We start from the raw sequence: 15,341 nt of genomic DNA, 5'->3' as shown, positions 1-15,341 counted from the left end.
GTCTGTGGGCGAAAACACCTTGTTAATGAGAGAGGTCGCAGGAGAATATCCATACTCGTTAAAACTAACAGGACAGCCACAAGTGCTCAGTACAACAGGAGTGTGCAGAATGGGCTTCTCTGAATGATCACCCTAGAAGCGATTCTGGAGGCAAACGTGGGTTCTAGCCAGGTGTATCTAGTTTAGCGGCCACTGAATCTATTAAAAGGTATGTAATAGCCATGCAGGCAAACTCCTGTGTAATAAACATATGAGTAGTGCCCGTATCTTCATTCAAAAGCGTCCTCTATTGTCGTTGCTCCTTTTGTCACGCGAAGAACCGCCAGCCCAGAAAAGCGGCCAGAAAATGAAAAGCAACCGATTGAGGAAGAACATAAGGAGGAGAAGATTGAGCTGAAATCCATCACTTCAGATGGAGAGACACCCACTGCCACCAAGGTGAGTGTGGGCAGACGACAGGCGGGATTTATATAACATTTCTTTTGTCCTCCAGGGAAGCAATAACAATCATAACAAATAATCAGCTCGAGAAAGATTCCTTTAATATTTTGATAAAAGGATTTTCTCGTTGACATTTTTCACATGAATCTGTTTTTCCTCTCAGCCCACACGCGTTTGACAGAACTGTTGACTTTTCTCTTGTTTCCGGCTGCTTTTCTGATACAAGTATCATGAAAATTTTGATGCAAATAGCAATGGCGTCTTTGAGGTTGCTGTATTGGCATGTGCTTGGATTTTCAGATCAACATAGATGAATATCAAGGTGATGAGAACGAAGAGAAGAACCCCTACCCCGCTAACGATTTTCCAGGTAAGCCAAAGGAAGTTTTATTCCAGTCATTTCAATAGGAAATCATTGTGACATAATTTATGTATAGAGGGTTTTGCATAAATTCTGTTTGTATTTGGTACCGTTTCATAATGCCAGTCGTTTATATTTGCATATTTTCAGTTCCCTGTCTATCATACGGGTATCTGCCTGCACCTGTAGGTGATGAAGATGATGAGGAACCAGAGATGCCGGTGGGACCTCGGCCCCGGCCACTGTCGGACATCCAGCTGAAGGAGAAGGCAGTGCCCATGCCTGAGGCTCGGGCCTTCTTCATCTTTAGCCACACCAACAAGTAAGCCGTACTGAAGTCGGGTTGCCCAAGAGCTGACTAAGGGTTGGCCATAGACAGTGTATAATGTGGATCATTTAAGAGACTGGCCGAAGTCAGATGGCAGACGCTGATAGACAGAGGAATCAGATAAAAACCCTTGTCTGCTTTCAAGAACACTTCAGGCTTTAAGTTCTGCAGTACTGTAATAATCACCATTACTGACTTGGGTGAAGCGTGCCAACCGACCCTGTTTCACTCACTCCTGACGCCTTCCCTGTCTCTCACAAAGGTTCAGGGTACTGTGCCACAAGATCGTCAACCACAACATCTTCACCAACCTCATCCTCTTCTTCATTCTGCTGAGCAGCATTTCGCTGGCTGCAGAAGACCCCGTGAAGAACGACTCCTTTAGGAATCAGGTTCACGCACAGATTCCTGTCCACATTGAAATGCGTGTTATTACAGCACTCTGACACGGCAGCGCAGAGGGAACCAATGAAGCAAATAACTTCTGCAATCAGTGACAGACAGATTTCAAGCAATTATACATTTTTGCTGTTGAAAACTTGCCTTGTCTAGTTCATTAGCTATTATAATTACCAGTCGACTGTAAGAATACTGCTGCACTACAAAAACCAATTGTCCATGGTAATTGAACAAAGTGGCATATCACTATAGTTGTGGTTTTTTTCAGCTTTGATATTCCTTCAGTTGTTGAATTTAAAGAGAACGTTGCTTGAACTCTACACTGATACCTCGGTGTCTTTCCCTCAGATACTAGGCTATGCTGATTATGTCTTCACGGGACTCTTTACTATCGAAATCATACTGAAGGTACGATGCAATTTCCCATATGGCTTTGAACATAAGAACATAAGAAATTTACAAACGAGAGGAGGGCCATTCGGCCCATCAAGCTTGTTTGGGCAGAACCTAACTAATAGCTCAGAGTTGTTAGAATCTCATCTAGCTCTGATTTAAAGGAACCCAGGGTTTTAGCTTGCGCTACATGAACAGGAAGACTGCATACTCTGCTCTACATCCTTCTTTTAAGTGTGATCCCACAGCAACTGGGGTACTGCAGAGTGTCCAGTGCAATTTAATGTGTGCCAGATTGACACCTGAATCCCCAGGACTCATTAGTCAACCAATTACATTGCCTTGAACGGCAAAGATATGTACTCTCTCTTACAAATGCCAGGCACTGGCTTGTAGATGTGGATGGAGATGTGCATATCCGTTCCCCTTTTGTTAGACCTTGCTGGTTCCCTCTTGTGTTTGTAGATGACAGCCTACGGGGCCTTCCTTCACAAAGGCTCCTTCTGCCGCAACTACTTCAACATCCTGGACCTGGTGGTGGTCAGTGTGTCCCTCATCTCCTCTGGGATTCAGTGAGTGCCCTTCTTTAACTCATCGCTCGCTTCCGGGGAGTGTGTCTCTGCTGTCCTCACAGTGTAATAAGCTGTGAGGGTATTGCTTTCTTTGTTTTGGGGTCTTGAGATTCACACCAAGATCTGAGTGCTCTGATGACCCCATATGCTCATACCTGATAGAACACAGTGTAGATCTCATGTGGATCAAACATTAAATCACTACCTTCCTTCATTTCCCAGAACGATTCAGTCTCAAGTGCTCAACACCTGGTTGTTCTCAAATGGCAGGTTTTACACAGAGATTTTCATTGTTTGTGTAATATGTATTTCTCTCACTCCTAGATACAATCAAGCAAGTATACTTGTATGTATTATCTACCAATTATGTCTCATAAAAGATGTTTTTCTAACCTTTGCAAACCACTTATTTCCACCCTATGTTCAGGTCAAGTGCCATTAATGTAGTGAAGATCCTCAGGGTGCTGCGGGTGCTGAGGCCTTTAAGGGCCATTAATCGAGCCAAGGGCCTGAAGGTCAGCATCGTCCCCGATCCATCCCCAGGCACCCCCCCCCCCCAGAGAGGTTACCCTCACCTGTGTTTCCTTCACACCGACAGTTCTCTTTCTCCATCTCTCCAGCACGTGGTCCAGTGTGTCTTCGTGGCGATCCGCACCATTGGGAACATTGTCATCGTCACCTCGCTCCTGCAGTTCATGTTTGCCTGCATTGGAGTGCAGCTGTTCAAGGTGGTGGCAGAGGCTTTGCCCCTGTTCGCAACCCGGACGCCCCCTGTCTGCTGTACTGTCACATCTCTGGCATTGATAAATACAGTCGCATGTTCCTGAGACTGATAAATGCACTGTCCCATCACCAGGGCAAGTTCTACAGCTGCACCGACAATTCCAAACAAACAGAAGGGGAATGCAAGTGAGTCTTTCTGCCTGCCTGTGTTTCTTTTTAGGTAGTTATTTGTTTGTACATATATTGATTTGACTATATACGACTTCCTGTGCAGGCCTCCTACCTCTGCTCACTTGAATATTGGTTCTTCTGTATATTATCAAGGCCCGTGATAGTAAATGGGACACCAAGCAGGTTTCTCTGGTTAATGCGTAAATATGCTTCCTCGCAGGGGTACCTACATCCTCTACAAGGACGGGGACGTGGCCAAACCGGAGAAGGCGACGAGGATCTGGGAGAACAGCGAGTTCAACTTCGACGACGTGCTCCAGGGGATGATGGCGCTGTTTGCGGTCTCGACTTTCGAGGGCTGGCCAGGGTATGTTAAGTCATCTGTGCCTCTGTTCACAGATAATGATGATTTCACCTCTGCCTGACATATGAAGAAAAATGTATTCACCTTCCTGGCCCAAAGTATGGTCACCAAGGGGCTACAATTGGTCAACTGTAATGGAACTCGCTGGAGCTTCCGGAATCTTATTAGAAGTCCAGGTCAATCATATTGGGGTGCCCTGTTCCTCCTTTAGAAATACCTTTTAAAAATGACTTATTTTGCACCAGGAACACCACAAGTTTGGTCCCCAAACCACCAAGTTATGTGTCCCTCGAAAAAACACTGCACAATACACACGGCCAACTACACCTTCTGACACCTGTTCAGGTGCAGTAAAGCACTGCTTCACCATACCGTATCTCCTCGCTTCACCACAGGCTGCTGTACCGGGCCATAGACTCCCATGCAGAGGACATTGGGCCGATCTACAACTACCGTGTGGTGATCTCCATCTTCTTCATCATCTACATCATCATCATTGCCTTCTTCATGATGAACATCTTCGTCGGTTTCGTCATTGTCACCTTCCAAGAGCAAGGGGAGCAGGAATACAAGAACTGTGAACTGGACAAGAACCAGGTTAGGCACCGGTGGGTCGTGCTGGTGGCAGGATTGAGGGGCTTAATGGAAAAGGATGCGCCACAGTGCTTAGTTTGTTTGCTTTAATAACACTGCTAATAGTGGCTTTTCAATTATCATCACAGGATTCCATCTATGATTCATAATGCGGTTCACCCATAACATGTAAAAGATAATCAGATTTTTTTGGGTATAGCAGATGGTAAAATGGTCGTGGAAGGACTTGTTTGCTCTTTTGGGAACTCCAGTGTGCATCATTGATGCGTGTTCTTCCGTGTGTGCGTGCGTGCATTCCCTCGGGTGCGTGTCTGTGTGCATGCACGTCTCTCCTATGGACCCAGCGCCAGTGTGTGGAATATGCGCTCAAAGCCCGCCCACTGCGGAGGTACATCCCGAAGAACCCATATCAGTACAAGGTGTGGTACGTGGTGAACTCCACCTACTTCGAGTATCTGATGTTCGTCCTCATTCTGCTCAACACCATCTGCCTGGCCATGCAGGTGAGTCAGCTCAGCTGTCACTCGCAATATAAGCTGCAGCAGTGTGTTTCTCAACCCGGTCCTCGGGGACCTCCAGATGGTCCATGTTTTTGCTCCCCCCCCCCAGCTCCCTGCTGGACAGTCTGCATTTTTGCTCCCTTGGGGGCAGCATGGTCTGTTTGAATGTCTCTGAGGACTGGTTTGAGAAACACTGAGCTGCGGTTCCGCTCTCGGACAGCTCCGTGCTCCTTCATTTGGCTCGTGTATGCAGCCATAAGCCATTACAGTAATGCAAATGCGAAGTTCTTTGACCTTCTGTCAGCATTGAGTAAGTGTAGCTTAATGTCACCATTTATTCAAGGATTTTTCGCATGTCAAAGTGTGTTTTATTGTCAGCGTCATATATATGGTGAGTTCTACACTTTCTCATTGATCCTGCAAATGAGGCGTCATATAATCATATAGTCATATAAACATAATATAAACATGACATTTTAAGGTATGGACATCAAGACAAGGAAATATAGGTAACCACCTGATTGGTGGGGAAGGATTGCACAAAAATTGTGACGTTGATGTATGCGGGAACCCCCCAAAAGTGCAGCTGCGATACAGTGAACAGCTGCACTAATCGATGTAGAGAGGGTGCGAGGTGCCAGGTGCCGATTAAAGCATGCATTTCCTGTCTGTGTGCTTGGCTCACCCCCAGCACCACGGCCAGTCCCTCTCCTTCAACAAGGCCATGAATGTGCTGAACATGCTTTTCACTGGCCTGTTCACCGTGGAGATGATTCTCAAGCTCATCGCCTTCAAGCCTCGGGTACGTAGAACCTCCGCATGCTGACCCCAGATCCCTCATAAGGACGTCGTGTTGGGTGTTTTTTTTTTTTACCTTCCTAAAAAAAACCCTCCACGTTTTTACCTTCCACGTTTCTTTGCTTAGCAACACTTCGTCTATTAACAGTGATCCTTGATATTTTTTTCTTGGTTACATGAAGTTTGCCACCTTGCACGTCTAATAAATGGAAGTATTCAAGATAAATATTATGTTGTTGGCCCCGTCAAGCATAATTAATTTGTTACAATGTCCCGTTAATCGGAAACAATGCTAAAACCACACTTTGTAAATTGAAACTTGATTACTGGGAATAGTGGCAAACTTCTCAAGTGGAGGAAAAGAGGATTTGTCCAGGGGATGCCTGACCATCAGAGTTTCTCTGGCCCTTTCTTTAATTGTGAAAGCATTTAATTATTTTGTTGGTTCTGTTATGATTTTCTATGAGTCCTTGTCCCCTCTGTGTGTCTCTTCCCAGCTGAAGAAATATTACTGACACCGTTTACGCTTCTTGTTTTTTACGGCACAGTTTCGTCTGTTTGTCACACGGCCTGTGAAGGTTGTCATTCGGTCTGTTTTTAAGCACCAGCATGGCTTGTAATAAGTAGCTTCCTCAAATAGACCACAAAGATGGCTCCTAGGGGACTGACATGGGCTGGTGACTCCTGGCTTTTGGGGATGACTGCTCTGTAGCCAGTGGCAGTTGGTGGGTCCCAGTCATGGGTCCCAGTCATGGGACCTTCCCATAACCTTCAAACTCATCCTTTCAACCCATAGGAGGAGCTTGCAGGCAGTTTAGTCCCAGCTGTTACAATGTGGACAATTTCAGTAAAGAACCCAAGTTACACCCCATGACAACATGCAGTCCTTGTTTGCTGCAGCCGCTGACACAGAAACCAAAGGTTTTGCTACAGAATAACGCCGCCATGTTGCTCTCATGAGCAGCTAGGAAAACAATTCTGTTATATCTCAGTCCCAGTACATGTCCGTAGAAATAACTATCAAAGGATGCACTGATAGAATTACAATCCATATTAGTGTGCTCACGCAACGGAAAAGCACAGTTCATCTTAATGTAATCTTCTGCTAATGAGCTAATTGCTAATAACCGCTATGACTAACGGGCATGACGATTGTTTAAGGGGTACATTTTATCCCCGGTGCTAATTTGGCCTCTGCATGGCCGGTGCCATTAATCCCACAGCCATGGCCACAGAATGTTCCGGGTCGACAGTGTTTTGACTTAGTAACGGAGACAAGGTCATTCATATAAAAGATAGGGGAGTGATACATTTGGGTAGCTTTTATTTCAAATTATTCCAGTTTACCCCTAATGCTTGGCTAAATCCTGCATTCTAGGGTAACGTGCAGTGAAATGATAATTGAATGAAATTAATCCATGGCCACGTTTCCCTGGTTTTCCCCTCTTCCTCCTCCTCCAAATAGACCCCTGGCTCTCAGGGTTTGGGGGCTTTTAAGGTGACACCATGTTTTCATCCCACAGGGCTTCTGTGGTGCTTCCCATGGACAGAACCCTGTCGTTCCGTGTCCCCTGGGCCTCAGCCGATTTGTGTGTATCAGCCTCATTCTAAAGTGCAGACCAGGAGCATTTAGGACCATGCGCTTTCTCACGAGTGTTTTATTCTTGTCTTCTCTTTTGGGATGACTAACCTTTTTATTCATGACAGTCTGTGATTCCTTTTCTGATATCTCAGATGGTCTCATCTTTCTTCCAAGGTCCTTTGCTTTTCCTTTTCTCTCTTCCCTAATATCATTTTGTATCTTTTTTTTTTTCCTTTTCCGGTAGCATTTCTCCACCTGCACCCCTTTCCCCTCTGAATCCGTACACCTGTGATGACCTTGCTTGTTTCTGGATTGCAGACTCCGCAAGGAAACTCACACAGGTTCCCCCAGCATGTAGGGGGTGCTGTGTGATAGTCATATTGTTCTGGCTTTCTTCTTCTCCCTTCTCAGTCTGTGGTTTAACATGACATCTCTGATGCGATACCCTCGTCCTTTTAATGTATTTCTCTATCGCCTTAATGTTCTTTTTCCTCTGCAGTGTCTTTCTTAACAACGTTAACAATGAAATGCCATGGCAAATAACAATGTAAAACCAGAGACACGAGTGACCATCGGGGTTAATAGGCAGGTGTGGCTCTCAACGAGTGTCTGATTAATCATCATTTTCTTCATGCTCTCTTTCTCTCTCATTTTTATCTATGTATTTATTAGGGTTTGCTTGTTGTTAGTGTTAATGTCGTCCATGGGTCGAAGTAATGGACACTGTCCAGTCCTCAATATTTTACCATCATGTCCACCACTGGAGGGTGTTCACTCACTGCTTTCATCACCCTGAAAGATCATTATCAGCCACTGGAAAGCAGTGGCCTGCCTCAATGGAGTTCCCTCACCCACTTCCACTGGTTCCATCCCCACCTTCCCCTCATGCCTCCATGATCCATGTTGGATCTCAGTGCTGCCTAGGGGAGCAGGTCCAGGGCTATAAATGATTGTAGTGGGGGCGGGTGGACACAGTAAAATAGGTTTTTCCACAAATGTAACATGATCCATAACATCATGATACATTATGATCCCGTTAAAAAGCAATAGGAGTAGATTCTTTTTATTTAAATCTAATGAAATTGTATGCTTATGGTGCATGATATAGATGGTACAGTTATGTAATAATGTTTACTGTGTAGATCAGGAACCATGTCATAATACACATTAGTACATGGCCTTTGTGTCCATTCAGAGGAAACCTTAAGTTTGCATTTATGTACTCAGGTATTTATTCATATATATATACATATATCCCAACTCAACACGTAACATCCCCCTCCCACCCGCTAGCATACTGCTGTCCTTTTACCCGGGATATAGAGCAAAGTCTCCTGTGCACTGCTGTACTCTGCTTAGCCGCTCATTGGCCTTTAAACAGGAAGTACAGAATACCCAGAATCCTCTCCGGCGAAGCAGCGATGTCACTAGCCAGGGGTTTCCCTAAACATTCCATCCCCAGGCTTTGGTGCTGTGATCCATGGGTTTGTCAGAGATGGAAACCCATGCTGAGCATTAAGTACATTTATCATGTCTGCATATGCATCAAGCAGTGATTCAAATCCATTAAACCAAAATAAAACCTTAAGACAAAACACCTTTAACACAGTATGTGGATAAAACGATTAATCAAGGCCGATCAAAGAAATGCTGTCTCTTTAAAACCAGCTCCCAACTCTTAACCCAAATATATAAGTACTTGTCCCACTTGTGATTCACGATTCACAGTATGGTGCTTAAGCCTTCGGTGAAGTCCGGACGTTACTTTAAAACTCCTACCAGTAACAGTAACATCTGTAAGTGGCCAAAGAAGACTAAATACGTTGCCCTTTGCCTCTCTTCTTTTTTACTTCCACTGGATTACAGTAAGCAGTCCTTGAGGCTGACATGTTTAGATTCCATTAACTGCTATTCTCTTCCCTTTCAGGAGTAAAATTACCCAGCAAAACCCCATCCATTGTTACAAAGAGACAGACTCTTTTGAGAGAAATTGCCCCAACCCTTTTGTGAGAAACAAGTTAACGGTTAAAAGCGCTTTCGCATTTAATGACGCCTGTCTAACTTGCCTTTCTACCCCCCCCTCACCTACCCCCTCCATCCTGTATAGGGTTACTTTAGTGATCCTTGGAATGTTTTTGACTTCCTCATCGTAATTGGCAGCATAATAGACGTCATTCTGAGTGAGATCAATGTGAGTATACCGTCACTACTCCCAGCAGTCACTCTGTCCTCCTCTCTCTCTCCATCGCAGCTCCTTGTCTCCTTGCTCCTTCTCTACCATGCTGTCCTGTACCCTGTGCTGTCCTCCTCTCATCTGTAACCTGTTCTTCCTCTTCCGGTTTCCCATGACCCTCAGCCTCCTTCAGCCTCCCATCCAAAAAAGGCCATTATCCTCTTCAGGTTCCTATCACACACAGCGGACAGGGTGCTTCCGCTGTGTCCCTCTGCTCTGGTGGAGACTTTGAGTGTGGGTAGAAGGGCTTTTCAAAGGTAGAACCTACAGGGACCTTGGGCCAGTGGGAGAAAGAGAGAGAGAGAGAGAGAGAGAGAGAGAGAGCAAAACGTGACGTTTACGTGACAGGCTGTGTCGTGTGTGGAGGTTTTGACGTGACTAACGGAACATGCTATCACTAACCGAAGGAGCCCAGCTACCGGGACATTGCTCAAACTGTTACTTTCCCGATATTTTCGTTGGTGGTGTTGTCCTCGCCGTCGACACGCATGACTGATCACCGTTCTTCCTGGTCTATTTTCGGATTATGTTTTTTCTTTCCGTTTATTTTCACAGTCACTGTTTAATTTTAATTTTCAGTCCCCTTTTTTATCGTTACAAAAAAGTTTGTGTATAACACTTTTCTTTCTTATTTTTCTCTTCTCTCCTTTTGTTTTGTTTGACTTTCGTTTTTGTTGTTTCGTTTGTTCTTTCACCCTTTGCAGCATTATTTTGTTGATGCATGGAACACATTTGACGCCTTAATAGTTGTGGGTAGCATTGTCGATATAGCTATCACTGAGGTTAACGTAAGTAGCTCACCTTTCTGTGATCCTGCCTGCTTCTCACTATGTCTGTCTGAGTATCCGTAGGATCTCAACGGTTGCATTACCTTAACCCTTAATTTCGTTCTTTTCTAATTTTTATTTTCCTTACATACGTATTATTTAAGAAGGGATACACTCTTCCCTGTGGCATGAACGACACTGTATAGTAAGAAAATGAGGGTGATATATTCAGGCAAACTGAGGTTGCTTTCAACTTATACAATGTACAAGTGTTTGCAAACACATTTTTAATGAATTAATATTAAGAACTAAAGATTTTTTTACAACCCATTTTGCTGTTTTACAGCTCAATTTTGATTTTTTTTTTACAACTTTACAACTGCTTTGATTTATTTGGGAATGTTACCAATTAGACCGTCTATTTATAATATATATCTTTCAGTTTTTAATGTCCCTGAATGCTAGTTTTGAGTTCAGTTTAATTATTTAGCCAGTATTGGCTGCTGTGATTTAAAAAAATTATATTTAAAGCTCATTATAATATTAAAAAATCCATTTTTTGGTGGCTCTATTGGTAACGGACAAACGTGCATTTAAAGCTAATCCCTCGGGGATCGCAAACCCAGGGATTCCGCTGTTAAATTTATCATTAAGCATTTCAGTACGTTTTCAGTAACTTCCTTTGATCGACAAGTTTTACATATTATTATCAGATATCCACCATTACTTATTGGCTGAAACGCAGTGCTAATTATGTCTGTCTGATGCCAGTTGCATCAGAATATTTGTTTTTGTTCAGTCTTCCAATGTAGGAGACATTTGTACGGACAATAACATTTTTTAATGAAGAATCACTCCTCACATTTATAGATTCGCCTGAAGTGTAGCTTCCTTGTCTGTGCCTCAGCCTTTCTTCCTTGCTTCACTATGACCGTGTCTGCTGAGGAGAGCTACCCGACGCCGTCGGTTTTGCCGGCGTTTCACATAAGCTAGTGGCAGCTCCCCAGTGGCAGCACAAACTGATTTTCCTTCTTTGAAAGTGACGCTATATTTGATGAAGGGACATTCGCCAAGGCCTTCATGAGTGACCACCTCCATGTTTAGTATGTGTACAGGCCAGAAATATATACCTTCCTCTGCTATACAGTTGTCTGACTCTGCACTAACATTGGTTTGAGCCTGAGTTTGTTCTCCTTTATGGTGATTTATTATTTTGGATTTGGTTTGGTTTACTTTTCAATCTAGGCATGACCTTGATTTCCTCCTCTTATTCTATCGACCTTTAGTCGTTTGAGTTGAGCTTTTAAGAAACCCTCTGCACTTCGGCCTGCGGTAACCAGATTAACTCCAATAACAGTAAAGCCAATTAATCGTCATAGACACGAATGCCCTGCTTTTACCGAAAAACGGGCGTATATCGGACCTTCTTACTTCCAGATTTAAATTCCCAGAGTTTTGGTCCTATATTTCTGCCAGTATTCTAGTTCCTAAATCTGGCCTACTATTTGGACCAGCAGATGCTTCTTAAAATATGTTTTTTTTGTTTGTTTGTTTGTTTGTTTGTTATTATGAAGCTAGAAGGTAAAAGGAAGCGTATGCCAGTTCTAGTGTCTTGCTGATAATTCCATTCTGCATTTTCCCTGAATGCCGAACCATTTCTGTCTGATCTGAAATCAGTGCACTGCTATTTTTCATGGATGTTCCTCTCTCTCTGTCATCTCTTTGAATGTGATGCCTCTCCGCCCAGATACAAACTGGTAACCCAGGTTAATTGTCGACATGCAGTGCAGCAGTTAATGAACATTAACGGCAGATACCGCAGACCTGCGTAAACATGTGCTGTGGTTCTCGTTACTTCATTGGCCTCCGATGCCAAGCAGCCTGATGTTTCTTAGCCATGCATTAGATGTCCTATAGGTAAGTCCACATTGTCCCTGGGTTGGGGAAAGGTGTTGCAAAGTGCCACCATTTTTATACACACAATACTGGTTAATTAGTATTAGCTTTATTTTTTTTCTGGGTTGGGTAACTTGATCATATAATTCATAAAATCGGCTTAAGGAAGTTGTCCTTGCTGTCAAATGGCAAGATGTTTCCATGGCAGCAGCGGCCGTGGCAACAAACACTGGACACCAGGCCTACAATAGCGACTCCTGGGTTACCAAGGTAACTGGAATGTATAGACTGGGATGAAATCCATAGCAATATTGATGGATATTATGGAGCATAATGTATTATAGCTATATTTACCATATCTGTGAAGAAACTATTAGTTGCGCCCTAATAATATCTGGCTTTCTCCCGTATTACTCATTTAAAACAGTAACGTAATCTGAGCCCTGCACCATAATGTACAATTAGGGCAACAAACCCACTGCAGCTGGACTTTGGATGGTCGGTGGGTGTCATAGCTGCCATTGCGCTGCAGTGGGTTTGTGTGCAAATACTGGTGGAAAGGTGATACTTCCCACATAACTGCGAAACCCTCAACTCACCCAGGCTTAAAGCATTACACACACACACACACACACATGTCTTTGTGGGGACTCTATTCATTTCTATGGGGAAAACTCTAATCACAACAATGACGACCTTAACCTCTACCCAGCCCTATCCTTAACTGTAAGTAACCAAACAAAATACAAGACTTTTGGCATTTTTGGTTTTTTGATTGCATTCACAGATCTTTGTGGGGACCTGAACATTTGGTCCCCACAGTGTAATAAAAACGTAATACACACAAACACACACACACACACACACACACAGCATGTCATACAACTGTACCACAGTTATTTTCCCTGCTGATGTCCACATGTCAGATTGTATCAGTCCTTTAAGATGCAGTTTGCCTCTGATTTTTCTCCAAATTCTAAACTCCATATCGCCATCACTTCTGTCCCCCGTACCTCACACTGTGTTTCTCAACCCAGCCCTCGGGGACCTTCAGACAGTTTATATTTCTACACCCTCCCACCTCTCACCTTCCCAGCCACTCAAAAACACCAAATACCTAGCGCAGGTGTTCTGGGAGCTGGGAGGGAGCAAAAATGTGGACTGGCTGGTGGTCCCAGGGGACTGGGCTGAGAAACAATGCCTTAGAGGAACCACTGAGCCACTCTTCAGAGACTAGAGCTTTAGGAGAGCAGATAATTGCTATTAGGTCCTCAAAGCCCTATAAGAAAGAGTGTCACTCCAGCAGTCCCAAAGACTCGCGGTCCCACACTGCAAGGTCGATCTCCACTCCTGTACACTGTGACCCTCCAGTATGTGCTTGGGGTCGAGGGGAAAGAATGTGGATGGCTCCCTTTCCAGGGACCATGCACCTCTAATCAACAGCCCCCCCCCCCCCCCCCCCCGCCCATACAAGTGAACTGTGGCAGCCCTGGCAGAAAGACAGAGATCGCTATAGCGGAGCCTCTTTCTCTATGTACCCTGCCTCTCAAACCCACCTTCCCATCTTCCAGCTCAACTTCCTCGAGGTCTCACAAGTTGACGTCCCCCACCCTCCCCCCCACACATACACCCTCCTCAGCCCCCCCCCCCCCCCACACACAGCCTTAGTCCAGATCCACCCTCCCAAGCATGTATCCAAAAGACATACATTAGAAGCATCCTCCCCCACCCATACTTGATCTTGACATCATTAAGTAAAAAAATAACAGGTGGGAGTGGCCCTCCCCTCGCATTCGTCAAACGCCCAGTCCCGCATACTTCTCCCTGACCGTGAAGCCATTGCCCCGACAGACAGGAAGTGCAGTGGTTTCGTTCGTCTCCCACTCAGACCTGCCCGACCAATCATGAGCCGACTTCTCTGAACCATCTCCCACCTCCATCCCACCCACCAGTCCTGGTGCGTGCCTGACGAGGGCCGCCCCGCCAGTGCCATGCCTAGCATCATTCTCTCTGGGAGGTCTGCACTACTATAGCTTTGATCTGTCTGCCTTTCTTTAAAGCCAGCTGACTCCACCTCGTCTTCCCAATCCCCTATGGTAAGACCAATGGTACGGACTGACGGTAACCTTCATTTAACCCTCCCCCATCCCCCGCACCCCTCCCCCAGAACCTCGAGCTGTAGCACTGTCCCCATCACCAACAGTACCCAGTCAGACGTCCTGCATGCCGCCCCTATGGGGCCCATTAATTGTGGTGTCCTGTAGGCTACTTCCTGTGCTCTCTGGTTGCTGTTGTGTCCCTGCCACCGCTGCCCCCCAGCCCTCCGTCCCATTCAGTGTCGCCTTTCCTCTGGTGTCCTGCCGTTTTTGCCATGGTTTCCTCGTCTCTGTGGCACAGTGGCTCCCCCTACTGTTCCCTGCTGTTTTTTTTTTTAATCAGAGAAGCAGGCACCTCCATTTTAAACAAATCTGGTGGCTATAATTAAAAAAAAAGAAAAAAAAAATAAGAAGAAAGACATTGTTCAATGCATTGTTTTTAATGTATGATTTGTGTATTCCTGGCTATAAGTGTCGTGTATCCAGATTCTCTGTGTGTTTCTGTCCTGGTATTCTGGTATCTGTACAAGTTATTGTCATACAAATTAAGGAGATAACATTCCAACTTTCCTTGTTATTAAACAAGCTGAAATAAAGCTGTTTAAATGGGACAGACTCGAGCACATTTGGGCATCAATTTTGAATTATATTTAATGTATAGAGGCTTTCCAGTCACACAGGGTCTGAATGCAGTTGAGTAGATAGCAGTGTCTAACAGCCAGTCCCATTAGCTGCTAATCGCAAGACTCCCCCCTCTCCCACCCCCGTGCTGACATATCTGTGGTGTGGTCTTCGCGCTGTCGTGTCGTGTACATAGCTGAGTTGCCTCGAATGCATTCTGACATCTACCAGTGTTTTATGTGGGGAGAAAAATAATGCATTGCAACAACTGGTATTGTTTTCTTTCAGTTTTTTTGTTTTTTTACGAAGCCACCAGAGACATTATTTTTGCCTGCTTCTCTCCTGAGTTTAAAGTGGGATTTTGTTTGGGGAAATTTAAGATGATTCCTCTCTTATAATTATCTACTAACTCAGCACACGCTTGCGTGTGTGTGTCTGTGTGTGTGTATGTCTGTGTGTGTGTGTGTGTCTGCGTGTGTGTGTGTATGTCTGTGTGTGTGTG

The 15,341-nt window shown here is 44.7% G+C and overlaps 1 protein-coding gene across 1 annotated transcript in view; it reads left to right on the top strand.

Annotated features, from left to right (window-relative positions):
• The window catches only part of cacna1c (calcium channel, voltage-dependent, L type, alpha 1C subunit), a 178,111-nt gene that overhangs the window by 142,832 nt on the left and 19,938 nt on the right, over nucleotides 1-15,341 (top strand). Inside the window, exons 17-31 of the mRNA XM_049009423.1 lie at nucleotides 318-438; nucleotides 742-811; nucleotides 992-1,124; nucleotides 1,393-1,522; nucleotides 1,878-1,937; nucleotides 2,388-2,494; nucleotides 2,922-3,009; nucleotides 3,115-3,222; nucleotides 3,351-3,403; nucleotides 3,609-3,755; nucleotides 4,148-4,349; nucleotides 4,691-4,849; nucleotides 5,538-5,648; nucleotides 9,334-9,417; nucleotides 14,183-14,230. Coding sequence (XP_048865380.1) covers nucleotides 318-438; nucleotides 742-811; nucleotides 992-1,124; nucleotides 1,393-1,522; nucleotides 1,878-1,937; nucleotides 2,388-2,494; nucleotides 2,922-3,009; nucleotides 3,115-3,222; nucleotides 3,351-3,403; nucleotides 3,609-3,755; nucleotides 4,148-4,349; nucleotides 4,691-4,849; nucleotides 5,538-5,648; nucleotides 9,334-9,417; nucleotides 14,183-14,230 — 1,621 coding nt within the window. The remainder of the gene's footprint in view (nucleotides 1-317; nucleotides 439-741; nucleotides 812-991; nucleotides 1,125-1,392; nucleotides 1,523-1,877; nucleotides 1,938-2,387; nucleotides 2,495-2,921; nucleotides 3,010-3,114; nucleotides 3,223-3,350; nucleotides 3,404-3,608; nucleotides 3,756-4,147; nucleotides 4,350-4,690; nucleotides 4,850-5,537; nucleotides 5,649-9,333; nucleotides 9,418-14,182; nucleotides 14,231-15,341) is intronic.

Source organism: Brienomyrus brachyistius, chromosome 3 (assembly GCF_023856365.1).
Source record: "Brienomyrus brachyistius isolate T26 chromosome 3, BBRACH_0.4, whole genome shotgun sequence".
Lineage (NCBI taxonomy): Eukaryota > Metazoa > Chordata > Actinopteri > Osteoglossiformes > Mormyridae > Brienomyrus > Brienomyrus brachyistius.
Note: the sequence above shows the minus strand (reverse complement) of the source record. Positions and strands in the feature narration are given on the sequence as shown.